The 22,837-nt window shown below is 36.9% G+C and overlaps 1 protein-coding gene across 1 annotated transcript in view; it reads right to left on the reverse strand.

Annotated features, from left to right (window-relative positions):
- Positions 1-7,197: 7,197 nt before the first annotated feature.
- The window catches only part of LOC117094206 (translation initiation factor IF-2-like), a 210,476-nt gene continuing 194,836 nt past the window's right edge, over positions 7,198-22,837 (reverse strand). The window contains exon 3 of the mRNA XM_033229410.1: positions 7,198-7,292. Coding sequence (XP_033085301.1) covers positions 7,219-7,292 — 74 coding nt within the window. The 3' untranslated portion in view covers positions 7,198-7,218. The remainder of the gene's footprint in view (positions 7,293-22,837) is intronic.

A 22,837-nucleotide genomic window follows, 5' to 3' on the forward strand; every position in this document is an offset into this window, starting at 1 on the left:
CCTTAATTAACTCTTCTTTTTATCTCTTTTGTCCCAATTCAATCTAGCCTGAAGCAGAATTTCTAAGAAGGAATATCCTTTCCCAGGGAAAAATCCTCTATTTTAGTAGTTGGTAATCGGTACAATTGAGCATCTTGCTTAAAGATTGATTTAAAATTCAAAATGTGGCTTTTGCTGAGATACCCTTGGCATATTCCCACTTTGGAGTTTTGGCACTTCCTTTTCCTTCTGTCTGGAATACTCTCCCTAAGGATACTAGCTTATTCACATTTTTCAAATATTTGCTCAGATACCTCCTGCTTCATGAGGCCTCTTCTAACCATCATATTTAATATTGTAACTGTTGCACATCCCCCCTCATTTCCCTTCCTCTGCTCCACTTTGTATTTTTGTACAACATTTCTAAATTCACATTATACATTCTTAATTTTCTTTATTAGATATTGCTCCATTTACCGTTTTCTTAGTTCCAGCCATTATAACAAAATATCATTAAAAAGGTGGCTATAAGCAACAGAAATGTACTTCCTACAGTGCTGGAGCCTGGAAGTCTGACATCAGGGTGCCAGCATGGTTGGGTTCTTGTGAGAGCCTTTTTCAGGGTTACAGAGTGTCAATGTTTCATCGTATCCTCATGTGGCAGAAAGAGAGAGAACTGGCTCTTTGGCCTCTTCATATAAAGGCACTAATCCCATTCCTGAGGACTCTACCTTCATGACTTCATGACCTCCCAAAGGCTTCACCTCCTAATACCATCACACTGAGAGTTAGGATTTCAACTCAGAAATTCTGAGGGGGATACAAAACTTCAGTCCATAACACCCTGATAGAATATGCTTTATTTTGTTCACTGATGTCACAAAGGCCTAGAACAGTGACTGGCACTTTGAAGGTGATCAACGACTATTACCCTAATTGAGTTTAAAAACTTCCTTATAATATCCACTACCTTCTTTCTCTTTTCACTGCCAACAGCCTAGTCTAAGTTTCTTCTCATGGTAATTAGCCAATTAGCATGCTAATTACATTTCTTTCTACCCTTCTCTTTAATCCATCTCCTTTACTGTTGGCTGATTTTCCTCTTCAAAGCCCAAATTCATCTTCTCATTAACCTTCTCAGAAACCTTCACTGTAAGGCCAAGTCAAAATTCCTTATTCTGGAACTTAAGGCCCTGCTCAGTATGACTACCAATCACATCCAGCCTCATGGGCACCCACTCCTCAATCAACTTTAGCCAAGCTGGTATTGACTTTTTCATTTAAGAAATAGTTGACCTCCTAGTCCTAGCTCCTATGTGTGATAAAAATAATTTACTGTCAGTTTAGGCAAATGAACTGGAAGAATAAAAGCTTAAACAACATTTGTACTAAAAAAGAAATCGAGACCACAGAAGAAAGACACTTGGCCGATTTACTCAGGTACATGGGGTCCCACCACTGAAATGTCTCTTTCTTCTACTTTCATATTCTGGAGAAGCAAACTGCACCTATATTTAAAGGTTCGAGTTCAACTTGCTCTGTGATTGATTCTATGCCTTTTAAAAGTCATAATTCCTTTTAATAAACATTAATAATAAATGTTTTGTCTTCCACAAATATTCTGAGGTGCCTTTCTTCAAACTTCTTTCCCTTCACCATACAAAACATTGATTTATGGATTACATAGGCCTTCCCATCCCAAAATTCGGAGCACCATCTTTTCCCTGAAGGCATCCCTTTCCTCAAAGCTAGGATAAAACCTGAAAGGAAAAGTCTAGGAACAGATCTGGGACTCTGGGGAAGGGGTATAGGGCTTTTACTTTTAATTGGTAAGAAAGCTGGCGAAGCCGGGGGTGGTGGCTCACACCTGTAATCCCAGAACTTTGGGAGGCTGAGGCGGGCAGATCACCTGAAGTTGGAAGTTCGAGACCAGCTGACCAACATGGAGAAACCCTGACTCTACTAAAAATACAACATCAGCCAGGCGTGGTGGCGCATGCCTGTAATCCCAGCTACTCGGGAGGCCGAGGCAGGGGAATCACTTGAACCGGGGAGGCAGAGGTTGCAGTGAGCCAAGATTGTGACATTGCACTCCAGGCTGGGCACCAAGAGCAAAATTCTATCTCAAAAAACTAAAAAAAAAAAAAAAAAAAAAGGAAGGAAGCAAGCAAGCTGGGGACAAAAGCAAAATGGCACCTCTTCTTCACTGCTTTCTCTAAGTGTTTCAAAGTTTCACTCCCTCATCACTTCCCATCCACATGAAGGTTGTTAAATGATGATGAAGCTTTTGGTTTCTGCATTCCTACATCTGCCACCAATGCTTATGAGATTATTGTTCTAGAAGTCCCTCCCAAGTAATCCTCCTTATTTATGCTTTCGCTACTCAAATTTTTGCTGTACTTTACTGTGTTACAAACATTAAGCAGTCTAGAATTTGACAACATTTTACCTTATATTTTTGTTTCTGTCATATACATATACATTACAGAAATTCCTGAACACAGAAATTGTCTACCCCACAGCAGTGGTTGTCATCTTTCCCTTTTATCAGTAAAGCCAACGGCACAACATTTGAAAAAATAAGATTCCAGGGCCCCAACTCAGTTCTGAAGAAAGTGAATTACCTGTCTAGCTTTTGAAGAAATCTATGTTTTCAGAATTTCTCCCAAATGATTCTGATAATTTGCCAGATATGGGTATCACTGCTTTACAGAGTTTACCATGGGCTCATTAAGTAGAGGAATCTCAAAACACCTTTTAACTTAAAAAGTATTTACTTTAAAATTAAAAATGTATGACTAAAGCTTGTGATTATTAATTTGCCTCATGTAGATTTTAAAATCTAACATTTGATTTTGTGAGTACCATAAAATATCTAGGAAAATTTTAAAATTAAAAATACCTGAAATTTCATCACATATACTATTTTATGTGCATATAATCATATCAAACATACAGTTATAGATTCTCATTTTTCTTTGATATAGGTTTATTTTAGATACTTCTAACATGTCATATTTTAAAACAATGAAAATAACATTCCATTGGAATGGGGGTACTAACTAACTTCATAATTTCCCTATTTTAGACTTCTTAGGTATTTATTTTTTCCCTAAAATATAAGTATCATAACTAATATCTTTTATATAAACAATTCATTGAATATAGATGCAACTGTATTGCATGTGATGTATGTATCAAATATTTATTTTATTTTAAAGTTATACACTTTATTCTTTGTCTAAAATGCTGTAATCTTAGGCACAATTTTTTGCTACTTTCTCCAATGAGTTTGTTTTCTAATTTTCAGACTCTTAGGACAATCTGCAATCAAGTATACCATTATAATGCACCACAAAGTTACTCAATCTTGTTGGCATATTCTCTTGATTCCTATATTTAGCCCAGATCTCCCTACTACACTGTTTCAAGAGTACTTCCTAACATAAACCACACTGAAGGGATAAAAGTTCTAACTGGTACATATCAGTTTCTTAAAGTGTAGCCTATAGATCACCAGTAATACAACAACATGAGGAGCTTGATAAAAGTGAAGAATCATGGACTACAAAATTATTTTTTGATATTTAGTTGTGGAGTCTAGGAAAATGAAATTTAAACAAGAATCCAAAGAAACTCTTCTGTATATACTAATGTTTGAAAATCCAGCATTCTATATACCATGTTATCAGCAAATGTGCAGCATATATTTAAGGCACTTCCAATGCCAACATACTTCTTATCATCCTATTTCTTTCCCCACCCAACCCTCCTGCACTGGAGTCCATCTTTTATAGAAAGTAGAGAACATGTTTATTTTATCTTTGCAGTTCTGTCATGTTGAGACTCTATTTTGCACATAAAAACTGCATAAGAATGTTAGTTGTTTAATTTTTAACCAGATCCATACTCTGTTAAGTTTTGATCATTACACAAAATTACTTGCATGGCTTGAAATGGTTTACTTATTTTTTCTTAAATTATAAAGTTTGTCTGGTATCTTTGGAACTTTGTTAAAATATTTCTATAGTAACTGATGCAGGGCTTTGTATATACTCACAAAATAAATGTGTCAGGCATTGTGATATATTTGAAGATAGAAATATTAGAGGAGTGGTCCTTACACTGGAGAAAGTAGTCCTCTACTAGTGAAGTTGGTATCATCAGAAAGGTTTACAAAATAATATAATCAAATCTAAAGCATGCATCAAACATACAGAAAAATGACTATATTGTGAAAGCATCGTGAAGAATCTCTTTTCATGACTATATCTGCATGGCCAAATTTAACTGAATACAGAAATTAAGGCTGCCGAATTTGATGTGGCTCATATGTAACACTGTAGTTCATGCCAGAAAGCTAACTTTGAACAGCATCAAACATGGCCTATTTTAATATCAAGATCTACAGATTATGCATATTTAAACAAGCCAGAATCTTTTATATCTTCTGCCTATTTTTATTTCAATGGTGTATTATTAGAAGAGTCTTTGCCTATTATGACCTCTTTCTATAACAGAGAATACTAGGTACACACATACACATCTCTATATACACATACTTGAATATAACACACACTAATCTCAGTGCTGTCAGGGAAAACCTCAGATTCTTGATCACTGTTATTACAAAGTGAATACTGAAAAAATTCATAGTAGCTAAGAATTCAGAGTCTTTTGGGCAATCTCACTCTCTTTTATAGTTTATTATGTTAGAACATGAGACCATGAAAAACCACAATATACTTATTAGAATTGCTAAAACTCTAAGCACTGACAACACCAAATGCTTGTAAAAATGTGCGGCAACAGGAAGGTCCTTTCAGTGCTGGTGGGAATGCAAAATATTACAGCTACTTTGAAATACAGTTTGGCAGTTCCTTATAAAACTACACTTTATTACCACTTAATCCAGTCATAATACTCCTTTGTATATACCTAAATGAGTTGAAAACTTCTGTCCACACAAAAATCTGCAAACAAATATTTATAGTGACTTAAAAAAGTAATTCCCAATTTGGAAACAATAAGATATCCTTCACTAGGTAAATAGGTAAACTATGGTACATCGTCCAATGAAATATTCCGTCATAAAAAGAAATGAGTTATTAAGCCACAGAAAACATAGATGAACCTTAAAAGCACATTGCTTTGTAAAAGAAGTCAAAATGAACAGGCTACATACTGCATGATTCCAACTATATGTCACTCTGGAAAAGGTCAAACTATGGAGGCAGTAAAAAGATCAGAGATTGCCAGGGTTTCAGTGGAGGGAGAGAAGAGGGAATAGGAGGAAGACGGGGGATTGTTAGAGCAGCGAAACTATTCTGTGTGATGCAGCAGTAATAGAAAGTTGTCATTATATGTGTGTCAAAACCCATAAAATATCCAACACAAAGACTGAAACCTTATGCAACTATGGACTTTAGTTGAAAGGCTCTAGCAATATTGAGTCATCACTTGTAACAAATGTACCATGTACCATGTTAATACAAGACGTTAATAATACGGAAAACTGAGTGTGGGTTGAGGGAGAGGATTATGTGGAAGCTCTCTGTACTTACCAATTAATTTTTCTGCAAACATAAAACTACTCTTTTTTTTTTTTTTTTTTTTTTGAGTCTTGCTCTGTCACCCAGCCTGGAGTGCAGTGGTATAATCTCGCACTACAGGCACCCGCTACCACGCCCGGCTAATTTTTTTGTATTTTTAGTAGAGACGGGGTTTCACTGTATTAGTCAGCATGGTTTTGATGTCCTGACCTCGTGATCCGCCCGCCTCAGCCTCCCAAAGTGCTGGGATTACAGGCATGAGCCACCACCCCCCAGCCCATAAAACTACTCTTAAAAAAGTCTGTTAATGAAAAAAAAAAGGCAAAAGTAAAACCAAAGACACAGAAGTTGTTAAAATTAAACCAAACCAAAGACTACAATTCTGGTTAGATGGGACAACTTCTAGAACTGTAACTGCAGTCTTTTATGGTGATACCCCTGGTTTCCCAACTGTTACTTCTTATTCCCGAGATGGTACCTGTGGTGGTACCTGTGATGATATTGGAATAAGGCACAGAAGAAATACCACAGAGTGTTCAGGCCCCATTAGCCTGAAACCTACCATTCTTCAATATTCAGTCTGGCTTTGAGTCAGGTCCAGAATCTGCTGAAGACTTAAACATTTTTTGAATGACTACTAACATAACAGAATCAGGAGTTACCCAGCCTAGTCCAAATATTGAAGTGAGGCCTAAAAGTACACACCTACCTCAAATTATGGGGAGTTCTCATTACCCTGGGGAAAAAATTTTGTCTTGTGTCAATTTCTCCAGAACCCTAAGAACACAAGGGATCCTGCCAGAACTGAGATGTGCCCCTGGGTCCTCTAAGGAAGAGCTTCTTTATCATTTTGTTAATGGAGAGGAAAAAGGAAAAGATTCCAAGTTCAAGTTTCTTGACACAAGACCAGGAATACTGGTCAATCTTCAGGTAAAATTAACTTCCAGTGAAAATCTAGAACCCGATGTCTTAATTTTTTCCTAAGAAAAACTCCTCGAAGTCCAGACTTCAAATATAGACATGCATACAAAGCAGCAGACACTGTAGGGCTTTCCAAAAGGAAAGGTTCTATTGCTCACCAGCACAGCTCCCCAACACAATGGTTTACAGATGTGCTAATAAGATGCCAAGGCTTCAGCCCTGGAGCTGCTCAGCAGTGCCAGTCATCTCTGCTTGTGAGAAGCCCTCTCGGTATATCCTAGGAATATTACCATTTTCCATGTGGGTCATGGCAAGAAGGCCGACAAAACACTTTGCAATCTCTGCTAACGGTGCTTCTATTCCAAAGTGGCCAGAGTGATGCTTTGCAATTACTCTTGTTTCTACATATCATCCTACTCCAAATGTGAGGATAATATTTGGTGAGGAGTTATTTCTGATCATATTTCACGTGAAAGGTATAAAGCATGAAATACTACAAAGCTTATTCCCGAGATGGTACCTGTGGTGGTACCTGTGATGATATTGGAATAAGGCACAGAAGAAATACCACAGAGTGTTCAGGCCCCATTAGCCTGAAACCTACCATTCTTCAATATTCAGTTTGGCTTTGAGTCAGGTCAGAGCATACTTAATATTTTGGATAATATAATCTATTTTTATATCACAGTTTTGTAAACATTCAAAGACTATTAAACCAAAAATAGGAATCAGCTGTTACCCTATGATGAAAATTTCTGCACTCCTTTTAGGGAGCATCTGTGTCTTCACAAAATCCCTCCACTCCTGGATCGAGCAGCTCTTGAAGCGTTTCTACTGGGTCTAAAAGGAAAGAAAAATATATGAGTAACTTTGGAGGCACTTCAGCTGACATTAGCACTTTGTTTCAAGTTGTTCAGATTCTCTTTTTACCATTTTGTAAAATTTCCACGTATCTTACGTCAAATTATTCTGCACAAAGCAATCAGCACTTGAAGAATACTTAATTTGAAAAGGAATTTTCTTCCTTTATATCATTATAATCTCCTCTTTATGCAAAGATGTCTTTGAATAAACGATGTCTTTACTGGTTATAAAGTCATTTTAAAAATTTTCCACAATTATTTGCTTACTTTCCCTAGACATTAATTTTATTCTGTGGTCTCACTTATAATAGCAAGTGTTTCCACAAGAGAAGTAGAATATTGTTAGTTCTAAACAGTCTTGTCTGTGGTTTCCTTAAGGCTGTCTTGTTGCCTTACTCTGCTATGATAAACTAACACATTTGGTTCCTAATCTCCTATGCCTAATTTTTTCTGATGTAAAAATCCCTACCAAATCCCGAAGTACCCCATCAAGTCTATAATAATACTGACGGGAGCCAGTGAAAAAGTGTGTTCTGCCAGCATGTTCTATAAGATAGCCTTCCATCAACACAAAGTCTCAGGCATTCTTTTCTGGAACTCACAAGGAAAATAAGCTGGCTTTGGCAGTTGATCACAGATTGTTCTAATGCAATGAATCCATTTTCTACAGGCTTTACTTGGCAAGCTTCTTTCCACTGCCTGCAAACTGACTACGTTACTTTGTAAACCTCGTTGCAATTCAACCCAAACACCTCTACACCCCAGTTATCTGTTACTGAAAAACCTATTTTAAAGAAGACTTTCAGTGGAATACCTAATTTTAGAGCCTTTCCTTAACCTTTACAAACTGTTATGCATATGTCATCATCTACAGAAGGGTGTTGTGGAAAAAGGACGCCAATGGTGTAGTGATGTGTAACACTGGAGAAGTCAGAAAGCCCGGGCTGAGTTACCGCTCTAAAATGTGCCCCTCTTGATCTGCTTGGCTTATCAAATGATCTGCCTATGGAAGTTCATAGTACAATGACGTTAGTTTGATGGCACCTCTGAACTCTACTTCTAACAATCATTCTGCATATTTTTAGAATTCTTAAAAGCACATAGTTGTAGATTGGGGAAAATGTCATCAATAAATCCTCCAAGGAGGCACAAAGTATTTTTTTTGTAATATCATAGTCCTTCATTATTAATCTTATTTTTAACATGGGTAAGTTCCTGATTCCCATGAATGCAATTAAATATCTATGGATAAATTGAAAAATCTTAAAGTTGCATGAAATAAGCCTCACACAAAAAAGTGCATACTATATAGTTACATTTATATGAAGTTCTAGAAAAGGCAAAAATAAGCTATAATGATCATCAGAACAGTGGCTGTGAAGAATTGACAGAAATAGAGCAAGAGGGAACTCTCTGGAATAATGAAAAAATTCTCTATCTTGATTGGATAATGGTTACATGGGTGTATACACTCGACAAAATTCATGGAACTGTGACCTTAAAATCTGTACACTTTATTGTAACTAAACTTGTACTTAATTTAAAAAACAGACAAACAATAAGACTGAGGCTTCTCGAGTTTTGGTATGATTTTGAATGGCAGAGTCTTTAAGATGAACTGCACAGTGAAAGCCAATTCTTTATTCCTTCATTCATTTATCCACTTGAGAAAGATTTACTAAGCACTGATATACCCAGAATTAATACAATGGCAGTGTGCTAGAAAAAATAATGGTTAGCAAAATAGACATAGCCCTTATTCTTACAGGCATTAGAGTCTGTTGGAGGAAAATAGACAATTAAAATAGACAAAAACAAAGAATTATCACTGTAGCATGGGGAGAAGGCCTATTTTTTAACCAAGAGCTGCATCAAGACAGAATGAACTGCTTTATACTAAACCCTAAGCCAATGTGAGCTGAAAATATATTGGTGTTCCCTGAGTCATTAAAAGCCAATAGAGTGCTCAGACCAAAGCAAACCAAATAATGTTTTTCTATTAAACCAAGCCCATATATGCTCCAAATCTAATGAATCAAAACATCAAAATATTTTTCAAGTCAAATTTCATTTGGCCATTGAAGACCTTTTTTTTTTTTTTTTCTAACAGAATTTGGGTTGTCTACGTCCTAAGGCATTTTACATATACAGCTGTCCACAGGAATAACATGGTGTTAAATGACCTTCTTTTCCATGAGCAAGTCCCAGCTGGGAAGACAGGTGCATCTACTTCTGGTCACTCTGCTGCCAATGGGGGATTTGCAGACTTTCCCAACAGCAAGCATTATGCATACTCACGATAAATCCAAGCTTGTGACAGGTGCAGTATTTGATATACAAACAAAGTATAACCACAAATAGACCCGTATTCCAATATAAAATGCTTTCAGATACTTACATCCCCCTCACCACTACCAAACACACACTTTAAAATGAAGTCCTTCTGTGGGCAATCCCATTTTTAAAGCACATGAAAATATTTTATGGCCTAACTAGTATTAAGAAAATCCTCTTGTTTCTTTTTTGGTTTCCCAACCAATTTGTTCAAAATCTCTCCAAAATGAGAGGAGTCATTTGTAAGATTAAACAGATAAAAGAATATAATTAACATGAGAAAAATAAATACAATATGAACCATATAAAGAGTTAGGGGATTTTTAAGCCTTCTAAGGAAGGTTAACCTATTGTTATTTTGTGAAACTGTCTAGAAGAAAACCAATATCTGTAAAGAATACTCTAAGAGGAAACATGCTAATAACAGTGGGTAGTTCAAAAATATGCTTTGGAATGGGAAGCTTACTTTAAACCGAGGCCATAAAGGATGCTGAATGTTTTATATTTAATCAGCAAAACATACACAACATTACCTTCCCAGTCTCTGACCAGACAACTTAGGGTTTGGGCTACAATCTACTGGCAGGACAAAAAGTGGACTTCTGAACAAAGTAAGCAGGACTTGAAACAACTAATTCAAATAGATGAGCCACTTTACACCCTCAGAAAACATGGTCAGATTTCAATCCTAACTCTACAATGATAGTTTCATTACTTTCTCACTCTGGTCAGTGATAAATTCAAAAGAAATCCTTTATTGCTGATGAGGAATTATAGTTCCTGTTTGTATACATTCCACATATTTAATATTTTTAAAAAGTATATATTTTAACAAAAATATAAACATTTTTAAATCTCAAGTTTTATTTTTGATTCTACAGCCAAATGGTTGATAATTAAAGGAGTTAACACAATGGAACAATTTCCCAGCACTCTTGTGTGATTTTTTTCCTTCTACTTCTCCAATTTCTACTCTCCCAATCCCACTTTAATGTTTTTGCTTTCTATTCTTTCTTTTGGACAATGTATCAGTTCTCTGTGTTTCCTGGTCATTCTTTCATATTTACCTTCTCATAAATATGGTACTTTAAAGGAAATGTGGTATTGAGTTTGTGAGATATAAAGAATCTTTTCTTTTATTTTTTTTCTTCTTTTTTTCCTTTCCTTTTCTTTTTTTTTTTTGACACAGTGTCTTGCTCTGTCACCAGGCTGGAGTGCAGTGGCAGGATCTCGGCTCACTGCAACCTCTGCCTCCTGGGTTCAAGCAATTCTCCTGCCTCAGCCTCCCGAGTAGCTGGGACTACAGGTACGTGCCACCACACCCAGCTAATTTTTGTATTTTTAGTAGAGATGGGGTTTCACCATGTTGGCCAAGATAGTCTTGATCTCTTGACCTTGTGATCCACCTGCCTCGGCCTCCCAAAGTGCTGGGATTACAGGCGTGAGCCACTGCATCCAGCCTGAAGAATCTCATAAACATTATATTAATTAAATTAAATTAAATTAAGTTAATTAAATTAACTGAAGACTTTCTCAAATTTCAATCCATTGGATATATAATTGTGGTACAGAATTCTAGATGATTTCTAATGGTTTTTCATGGCCATGGCTTTCTTCTCCAGTAACGCCCAAAGATATCATGACCTTCAGTCTGCAGAGCTTGTATGTAATAAGACAAGCCTTTCCTCTGTGTCCTGAGAGCAAATTTTAAGCAGCTATAACTTAATGCATCTATTGACACTAAAATCTAACAAACAGCACTGAAACATTTTGAAAACAGAAGTAAAATCTTTGGAACTAGTGACTTGGGAGTAAATTTTTCCAGAGGTTCAAATTTAGGGATCATCTTTAATGCATATGCGTAGTTTAGATTAATTCAAAAGCATATATTTAGCTCCTACGATGTGGCAGTCTTCATCAAAGTACTAAGGACACATACCCCTTCCTCTAAATTAACTTCATAGCTTAGCCATTGAAGTCAAAGGAGACATAAACACATACAAGATAACTTAATGCCATTTGTCAAGTGCTATGACAACTGTATACATAGCATTGTGAAATATGCAGCCTGGACACTCAATTTCCCAGATGAAGTGAGAATGACTAGGACATGTTCCATAAATATTGACTGAGCATCTGACTTTAGGATAGCAAACCAGTTGTTCCATCTAATCCAATTAAGAAACTATCCTGATTGTTAGTTACAGGAGACCTAATTAAATGCTTACACACTTCCTTTTGTCCTGTTTTTCATTCAAATAATCTTTTTTTCAAAACTTACCATGTGGGTGGTTCAAGCAGAATGTTCTCACCCATAAAATGTACACATTTATAGAATTATATTTAATTATATTTTGATATTTAATAATATATATGCATGTAAACCAAAAATAAATTTCTAAGCCCTCCAACTAACTGAATGGATCCCTCCTCTTGGTCAGAGGATTTCTTTTTTTTTTTTTTTTTTTTTTTTTTTGAGACAGAGTCTCGCTCTGTCGCCCAGGCTGGAGTGCAGTGGCCGGTTCTCAGCTCACTGCAAGCTCCGCCTCCCGGGTTCACGCCATTCTCCTGCCTCAGCCTCCCAAGTAGCTGGGACTACAGGCGCCCGCCACCTCGCCCGGCTAGTTTTTTGTATTTTTTAGTAGAGACGGGGTTTCACCGTGTTAGCCAGGATGGTCTCGATCTCCTGACCTCGTGATCCGCCCATCTCGGCCTCCCAAAGTGCTGGGATTACAGGCTTGAGCCACCGCGCCCGGCCGGTCAAGAGGATTTCAAAGTAAACCTGAAAAACTTGTTCAGGCCATGATGGGAAGTGGGGGTTGGACATGCCTTACTATACTCTCTTCCCTTTGGAATTCAGCCACAACTGACCAGCATTAGCATTAAAACAGAGATCTTAAGGATGACAAAACAGACTCTTTATAGCAGGATACCAAATTCTAACTCACTCTAGTCTAGCATCACATGATAAACTGTAGGCCCTGAAATAAACTATTTTACCCTGAAATATATTTCTTGGACATATTTTGAAATGGCCATGGCAAAGCTGTCTCTTGTGAGGGAAGTGTACATTCTGTAGTGAATCGCCTTCCCTTTCTAGTTCTTTTTCTGATCTTGAAGAGATTAGCTGAGAGTCTAGCACCTTTTAAAGATCTGAATAGGAAACATTTGCCACCTATTGCCTCTAAGGGTAGCCACTTATGAGACTTCATCTACATAATAGAACCTTGGTCTCCACAATCTCTTCTTAACCTAGACACTCCTTTCAATTGATTCCAGGTCTTCAGGTAATAACATAACTCTTTCAACCAATTGCCAATCAGAAAAATCTACAAATCCACCTATGACCTAGAAGACCCTCCTTCAAGTTGTCCCACTTTTGTGGATTGAAACAATATATAACTCATATGTATTGACTGATGTCTGCCTGTAACTTCTGTCCCACTAAAATGCATAAAATCAAGTTGTAATCCAGCCACCTTGGGCACACATTCTCAGTACCTCTTGAAACTGTCTTGGACCTTAGCCACTCATATTTGGCTCAAAATAAACCTTTTTAAATACTTTATAGAGTTTGACTCCTTTTTGTTGACATAAAGTACTTAGTACAGTACCTAGTATAGTAATTGGCCTCCACTCCACTCCCTCCCAAAAAAGAAAGAGAGAACAAAACTCAATACATTTTTACTGAAGGCTTGGCTTATCATTGTAACTATTTGTCCTTAGGCAAAAATTTTCACATATAAAGATGTGAGATTAGTTGTCATAGTTATTCCCTCAGAAGAGGTCATCGAACTTATCAAAAGAGGTTGCTTATGTTTATATCTGAAGGAAGAGCCACATATTCCTTAAAGACAATAGGGCTCATATGGAGCTTCTATATGTGGCTAGAGGTCAGTTCTTAACGGAGACAGCTCCATTGAAGAAGCTTATTGTCTGCAATAGAGACAGAGCGCTTCGGAATTTCCATAGGATCCATGGATAGGATCTATAGGGTCTCTACATTCCTCTTAAATACACTGAATGAACAATTATGAACCAAATAATGAACCAAAAGAACACCGGGTATTTTCATTGGAAAAGCAGGCATTATTTAACATACAGTTCCAAGTTATGTGATTCTATGGAGGGCTGATTGACCTATTTTACAAGGCTATAAATTATATACAGGTGATAGCAATTAAAATAATACTTATCCAAAGACATGTAAATTCCTTTTGGTGGAGGAACAACTGATCTTTCTCTCCATTGCAACCTAGGGGGAAAAGCCAATTTTTCATCTATTTGTAGATTCATTTTGACATTCCTGACTCAACCATATATGTGCATTAATTTGAGTTCTATATTAAACCAGTTAACATTTTACTGGTTTCCTTGTTAATAACTGAGTTAAATAACATTTTGATAGTTTTTTATATTTGTACAACAATCTTGAATTTGTTCCTTTTGAAAATTATCTTTGAATATTTTTATTTGTGTTTTGATTTCCCATAATAATTTAGCCAAGTACTGCCATATGAACCCAGTGTTTATGTTTGTAGCCACTATCATTGTGGCCTCAAGAAGTTTGTTGTTGTTGTTGTTGTTTTTTGAGAAGGAGTTTTGGTCTTATTGCCCAGGCTGGAGTGCAATGGCACGATCTCAGCTCACTAAATCTCCACCTTCCAGGTTCAAGTGATTCTCCTGCCTCAGCCTTCTGAGTAGCTTGGATTACAGGTATGTGCCACTATGCCCAGCTAATTTTGTATTTTTAGTAGAGATGGGGTTTCTCCATGTTGGTCAGGTTGGTCGTGAACTCCCAATCTCAGGTGATCTGCCCGCCTCAGCCTCCCAAAGTGCTGGGATTATAGGCGTGAGCCACCATGCCCGGCCGTTGGCCTCAAGTTTTAATGAGAAAAGAACAGAGATAGCAAAAGGCAAACAATGATACTGTGCAGAGGCTCCACAAAATACTAGAATTATCATAATACAGCACACTGCATTATAATTATGTTTTGTAAGAGACATAAGCACAGAGTGTTTATGCTTGGCTTTCTTTTTTGAGAGAGTCTGGCTCTGTCACCCAGGCTGGAGTGCAGTGGTGCAATCTCAGCTCATTGCCTCCGTCTCCCGGGTTCAAGTGATTCTTCTGCCTCAGCCTCCCTAGTAGTTGGGATTACAGGCACCCGCCACCATGCCCGACTGATTTTTGTATTTTTAGTAGAGTCAGGGTTTCACGGTGTTGGCCATGTTTATGCTTGGTTTTGTTTGCATATTTTTAAGTAACAATGTAATAAAAATGATTTAACATTGGGGTTCAAAGAGAAGATTTTTGTACTAGTTTTTGTTTTTGTCTTAAAGACACCATACATATTGTAGAAGTTTGAGAAACAATGGCCTGGAGGATTGTGAACAATGTATATTTCAAATTTTGCATTTGTGAAAATTTAGTGTGTAAGTTATAAAACTCTGGTGTCCTGAAAGAGTTCATTTAATTTAATCTCATGATCATCTTTAATTCTTACTTACTTCCCATCAGATCACATACTATAAGAATAAAGAAAGCTCAAAATAAATGTCCTTGTTTTAAAAACCCAGATATAATGGAGATTTGAAAGCCCCCCTACGTAGCTGTAAAATATCATTCATCTCTTCAGATTTTGATATATTATTCGAGGTTGGTAATATTAGAGTCAGACTATGAGATTATTTTATTAACCAAGAACTGTGAGAAGAGATGTCTTTATACCGCATCCATTTTAAAGCAAGAAGGCAGGCAAAAAGCAACGACACAAAATTTGTGCTGTTAAAACTTACAGGATAATTTCCGACCCTTCTACAACTAACTGTATCTTGGGAAAATGACGGCTGTTAGGTTGGAGGTGTGTTTCAATTGTTTTCTAAAAAAAAAAAAAAAAAATTCTTTTTCTGCATACTATTCACTTAAAATAAAGAGCCTTTTAATCTCTTTAATCTCTAAAAAAAAAGAGCCTTCAATCTCTAGAAAAAGGCTTTTAAACTCTGCCTTTAACTTTTTAACTCTGCCTTAAAATTGTGTATCCTGAAATAACTCTTTTGGGCAGGTAACCCAGTGCTCTCTCTAGTGGTGGAGAAATACAAAACACAATCAACTCTACCACCATACAGAACAGGTAAAGATTCCAAGTTTGGCTGTGAACTTCCTGGAAAGGCAAGCTTTAGGAGGTTCTTACTGTCTGAAAAATGATGTTCATTTGGTCAGAGAGGAATTCTCAGCATTTAGGAAATTAGGGACATGACCATCATTCTTTCTCAGCTACTTATATCTAGTGCCTGGCACATAGGCATTCAATACATAAATCAATCATGTGTATAGCTAAGATTGGACCAAGACAGCATGGTTGCATTGAAACATTTTGGAAAAAGCAATTTCAGTGATAGCATGTGCAGCTCTATTATAGCAAAAGCATTCTAGCATTCATTTTTTTTTTTAATGGAAGAATATTATTTAAGTTAGATTACAGAGGTATATAATTAAAACATTTACTGTTTTGTTTTTATTTTAGTTTATGGAGATAGGCAAACATAGATAAATCTACAGAACAACTATCATTTTATTCCACTGTGGATTTGTTCTGTAGTGGGGTATTTTGATTAAAGTAAGTGAAGAATTTTTCAATTTATTTTAGTTATGTTTTTCTGCCATATATAAGCAGCAAAGAGGACTTTATGCCTCAGGGTAAGGTTGATTCACAGAGAACAAAGATGCACATTTTTGGCCTTTGAGCAATTAATTTGACCTTTGTAAGTCAACAGTGCAGACAATCGTCTTTAAAACTGTGGTTTTGAATTGCAAGTATCAGCTGTTGGAGAGAAAAAAAATTCCAAAAGCTTGGATTTAAATATCAAGAATCAAATCTTAGAGGACTTGGAGCAAAGGGTTCAAGGCCACAGTGAAGGTGGAAAAGATAAGTGATGTCATATGAGCAGTTTTTCTACAGCACCGAAGAGAAGAGATAGAGAAAGTGAAACAAAAAGAGTATAGACAGTATGGGTTGCCCTCTTCCCTGAACCTACTCTGGGGATGAAACTCTGGCGAGTTGGGTGATAGAAACTTCCCAAAATATTTAGTCACTTTTGTACTGGGGACTCACTCCAAGTCAACTCTGAAGCTTGAGAAGAAAATAACCTTGCTGATTGCCTTCATCAAACTAAGCTGCAACAGGTGGAAATGTCAGCAAGGCAGGTCTGGGTAAAGAGAAGGCCTGAGATAGTCCCCACCCCACCTGTGGTTTTGTCTGTTTTTTAGCACTCACAAGTTCTCAACACCATGGCTGAGGAACAAAAGGGAGTTAAGGGTTGACAATCAGCAAACCTAAAGAGTCACTCCAGCTTGATGTCATGGGAGTCCACGGCTGCACAAAGCTGCAGAGTGGGCAGCCCTAGCTGTGAAACCTCCTTTGCAGAGCTTATGACAGTGGGAGAAATTGAGCATGGCTGACTCCATTTTGCTTCTAGCCTTGTAGGCTGCTGGCTTCGCTCATTCTTGGGCATGGGGCTGGCTAGGCATGGGAGGAGTTTAGTTTATCCTTTAACTTTGAAGTGAAGATGGTAATAGTCCCTCCCTAAAACTGATCCCTTCCTGGTCTGGGGGCTGAAACTGCTTTCGTAAGACTAATGGAAGGCTACAAGATTAGGTGGAAGGGGCATGAATTCTGCTAAAAGGTAGGCATGGTTTCTATAATCCCTTACTGCTCAAGAGTCATGCAGCCAGGGGTCACAAGATTTGTGACTTCATCAATTGCTCCTATAGTTAATATCACAACTGTAGAGCCCAAGATTGCTCTTTTTAGATGTTTTACAGACTTTTGCATTCGGCAACTGACTGACTCCCCCCAGACATAATCCACAATCATCCTGTGGCCCCATCCAGAGGCAGACTCAGCTCATGAGGACCATTTTCCACATCCCTATGACTGTTTCCCAACCAACAAGCAGCACCTATTTGGTAGTCTTCTGCGCACAAAATTATTGGAAAGCCTCTAACTTCTGAGCCTTTTGACTGATTTAAGTGATTCTACCACGTGGCTAGCATCACATTACTTAAACTCTTTATTGCAATAAACACCATGGTCTTGTTGAACTGGTTTTGTCTGTGCAGTGGACAAAAAAATCCCATTGGATGATTACAGGGGTGGGATATCCTGAATTGAACCCAAAGAGGATCACTTTGAGACAGGAGGTAACCAAGTTACCTCAGATTGCAAGACTGAATTTTTTGCTACCAATCAAAAAAAAGACCAGAGTTGAATTGTGCTTAGTAGCAGAAATATGAAAGGCATGTTTTACTCACTTGAATCTTGTTACATTTCCATCTCAGTCATACAGTTTTAAAACAAAAGTGAATACATTCAAAATGTATGCTCTCCCACAAACATGTATCAGTTCACCCTTAAATAATCAAAGAGTAACCAACAGGGAGGAGAAGAGATTGTTCTGTAACTCCTGGGTCCCTAGCATTTAGTGCAAAGCTTGATCTACAATATACATGCAGATTTTTGAATTAGTAATTGAATAAATTAATTATTGCCAATAGCCATCTAGACAATAATAATAAATGCTAATATTACCGAACACTTGGTTGGAACTAAAACTTTGCCTGCACTACCTCACTTAATCTTCAACTACCTATACAGTAATATCAGTATTCTTGTTTTACACAGTGGGAAATTTTGGTTTACAAGGGTGAAGCGATCTACTCTATGTCCCAAAACTAGTAAACAGCATTTCTTTCTTTTTCTTTCTTTTTTTTTTTTTCTGCAGATGGAGTGTCACTCTGTCACCCAGGCTGGAGTGCAGTGGCGTGATTTGGCTCACTGAAAGCTCCGCCTCCCAGGTTCACACCATTCTCTTGCCTCAGCCTCCTAGTAGCAAACAATCCAAAATATTATAATGCTGAAGCTTAATTTTAAAAGTCATTTTCGAATATTTGAAGAAAATTTAGAAAGTTGGTTTCACACTGCCAATTGCTTTTGTTTTTTTATGAGCCTTTATTTTAGTGTTCTCACTTAGCATCATAACACAGTAGATCTGGGAGGGACTTTATGGATAACCTTGTCCAGCCCTCCATCTAATGATTGATGGAACTGACTTCTTCAAGGGCACAGAGCAAACAAGGAGTTCTTTCTTTTGGAATAATTCGGCATGCTCTCTTCTTTCCTCTTCAGTTTTTTTCTCTTATTTCCTCACCCATTTAATAATTGTTCAAAGAGTTGGAAGGTGAAGTGTCATGGTATTTAGGATTATAAAGGACTGGGAACACAAGACCAGTGAATGAAGGTTGAGGGGAGAGCAGGTAAAGCAAACTCTTTTGCATTAATATATTACTATAAACTCTTCCTAAAGCTATGCTTTGAAATGCATGCTAAATGTATCCACTGTAAAGAAATTCTTTATAATGGTACGAATACTGCTATCTCCAACTTCAAATTGATTACACTGCAAAGCAGATTTTCATATTTTGAAAATCCATTTTGTATATATTTTATTTTAATGTTCTGTGCCAACTTGCACAATACCCAAAATATAACAAAATATCAATCTTGTTTGAAACAATAAATAGACCTTTCAAATTCATACATCGTTAGTATTTTCTATTCTGCCATTCAAAATGTGTTTTTGTTTTCTTTTCAATCAGCTTTACAGGAAAAGCATGGGTGGACGAATAGATGTACTCAAAATTGATGATTCAATGGACTGTGTCTGAGGAGAAATGATGTCTTTAAAATGTTGAACAGTTTCCACAACTACTCATTCTTTAAAACTGTTAGACACCAAGGTACATTGACAAATGGGTCTAATAGTTTCTCTGCAGTGGCCATCACAGCAGAATTGGTAATGTACTCTATTATTTTGTTAGACATGCACTTCTAGTGACATTATAGTGCCCATAAAATGGTCTGGTAACTTACAATCAGGATAAAACTAAGTAATATATTTCAGACTTAGTAGAAAGGTTTCTTTGGAACTGACTTTTGCGTTATTATAGGATCTGACTGTATCATCATTCTTCGTTTTTCTGTCTCATCACCTAATTTTATTCTTCTTATGATTCTAATACTGTTCGTGCAGTTAGTCTTTGTTCAAAGACTCATGTATCACTATTCTATATGGTGAATCACTGCATGGCCTGGAGTAGCAAATGTGCAGCCAGGCCTAAGGTGTGGGCACAATGGAATATAACCTGAGATTGGGTCACATTACCCCAAGGGCGTCATTTCATCCTGTACCTCCAGCCCTATTTGCCAACGTGACTTTTTAACAGCTCTAATTTATGTCCTTCTTCCCTCTTGTCCAAAAGGCTAACTTGTCAACCTCCTTCCCACGCACAAGGATTTAAATCTGCCCAACATTCAAAAGCACATATGCTTATAAGTGGGAGGAATCTGAAACATGAAAAGCATTTGCCAATGTCTTAGCTTTTGCTCCTCATTTTGAGTGATGCATTAGGATTCTTTGATGACTCCTTATGCTTGAATAATTAATGAAAACATGGATATGATCAAACACTTTGAAAGTAATTGGTCAATCTGCTCCTTTTATCCTCTGCAGACAGAATTATTTATGGAACTTCAATACTTATTTAAGAGAGGCTTTCTGAAAATTTAAAAAAAAAAAAGTATTTTCTCTTTTCTTCATATTTGGTGATCCCCTTTCTTCTTTTTCTTCTTTGCCACCTCCTCCTTAATTTCCTTCTTAATGATTTCATTTCATCAGTTAAAATTAAGAATAAATTATAGATGATGAAATGAATTGTTCGACTTTGCTCAAAAATTTAAGGAAGCCATTATCTCAGTGAAAAGTGTAGAAGATGGAATTTTCAAATTTGATTTCTAATGAAGTATCTATAGTTTCATTTTTAATAGGGGAGTACAGATTCAATATGGGATGTTTTATTAAGATATAGATACCCTAAATATTGGACAGAATTCCAAAACTGTCCACAATATTCCCCCTTGAAAGGAAAGCCCAAGAAGCTGTGAAGGTGTAACAGGACAAGAAGGATCATAATTTGTATCTCTCAACATCAGTTGCTTGTTAAAAGTTTTCTGCTGCAGGCCCCAGAATTGAAATGTGACTTGAGGCTGCAATCCAGTGGGCAAGATATGATATTTTCTAAATTCAAGATCATAAAAATAATAAACGCTTCTATTCATGTCTACTGACATTAAAGAAATGCTCAATACTTTTAGCTGTCCCAAATCTGCCTGTGACTACTGAAGATAAATACCTAGAGCTGCTTTCTTAAATGCTAAGTACTGTCTACAGTAGAAGCAAATCAGTTAAGGAATGTTGACAGTGTTCTTTCTGAACCATTTACTATCATGGATTGTTGTTATGGGTTGAATTGTATACACTGCCCCCCTAAATTCATATGCTGAAGTCCTGACCCTCAAGACCTCAGAGTGTGAACTAGCTGGAAATAGGGTCATTGCAGATACAATTAGTTGTGTTAAGATGAGGTCATTCTAGAGTAGGGTGGGCCCTTAATCCAATATGACTGGTGTCTTTGTAAAAAGAAGAAACGTGGACACAGACATGCAAACAGAAAGAATGCCTTGTGACAATAAAGGCAGAGATTTGTTACCTTGGCTGCTGCTGCTGCTGCTAAGGAACAACAAAAGTTGCCAGCAAACCACCAGAAGCTAGGAGAGAGGCCTGGAACATCTTCTCCTTCATGGCCTTCAGAAGGAACCCACCCTGCCTTTACTTTGGTCACAAACTTTCAGACCCCAGAACTGTAAGACAATTAATTTCTATTGTTTGAGCCTGCCGGTCTGTGGTATGGTAGTACCCCCTGATCTGTGGGGAATACATTCCAAGACCCCCAGTGGATCTTAATCAGAAGACATTTCTGGTCATGTCTTTCACTCACACACTCAATGCCTTTTCCATTTTAACTAAGCACTTATCAGGCACTGTGACTGTATCTTTTGTAGTTGGGTTCAACAGCAAAACTAGCAAAAATTTCTTTTTCCTTCTTCACAATTTCACTAATAGAAGGTTTCTTTTTACTGTAGATTTTAGCAAAAAAAAAAAAAATTTCTCTCTTAGGTCAAAAACTTTCACCTTTAAAGGAAATACTTTATGGCTTCTCTTTGGTATATCTGAAGTGTCAGCATCACTAGTTTTATACTTTTGTGCCATTATTAAGTAAAATAAGTGTTACTTGAACACAAGCACAGTGATACCTTGAGAGTCGATCTGATAATGGGAAGGGTTACTAAGTGTTTCAGGGGTGGGGAGTGTCTCCAGTGTGGATATGCTGGACAAAGAGAGGGTTCAGGTACCAGATGGGACAGGGAAGGATGGCATGAAATTTCATCATGTTACTCAGAATGGTATGCAATCTAAAACTTAGAACTTTATGATTTCTGAAATTTACTATCTAATATTTTTGGACCGCAGCTGACCACAGGTAACTGAAACTGCAGAAAGCAAAATTGCTAATAGAGGGGTATCTACTGCACTTTGTTGTAACAGCCCTAGTGAACTAATAAAGTCGTTTAGTAGAAAGATGTAAAAATCTGATTTAATATTTACAATGCATAGCATGTATATTTATTTATTATTATGAGGAGACAAAGTCTTCAATCACCCAGTAATTATATCTGAATTGGCAATACAACATTTTTAGAATCACTTTATAATCACATTTATGTACTCCCTTTGGAGAGCAAACTACACCTTGAATAATTTACATTTTAATATCTGGGTCAAAAATCACATCAAATTTTAGGAGTCCACCAAATGATGATAATGAGAAACTAGAATATGGCTTCATGGACTTATTAAAATACTGTTGACAGCTATTTCACCTTGTGATACACCTTTGGTGTCAGAGATAACTGCGGGAGTAGAATCAGGTTTTATAGGGCTTGAACCTTATACAACTTTGGGGTTCTGTTTAAGAAAAAAGACAAGATTATACATCTAAAATGAGATCCACATGAAATGAGCTCATGGGAAGTGATAGGTCCTGAAGCTTAGTCTGGACTAATATTACTTTGAAACCACCTCTGGAGATAAGACAGTAACAATACAGCCCAGAGACAATACAACCAGTTTCACAGGAATGCAGTGATGTTAATATCAATACCATTTTGCTACACTTTATTTGTGAAAGAAATAGAAGGTGAAACACAAGGGAAAGGATATATGACAATACCA

The sequence above is a fragment of the Trachypithecus francoisi genome, unplaced genomic scaffold (genome assembly GCF_009764315.1).
Source record: "Trachypithecus francoisi isolate TF-2019V2 unplaced genomic scaffold, Tfra_2.0 Lachesis_group13, whole genome shotgun sequence".
Taxonomy (NCBI): Eukaryota; Metazoa; Chordata; class Mammalia; order Primates; family Cercopithecidae; genus Trachypithecus; species Trachypithecus francoisi.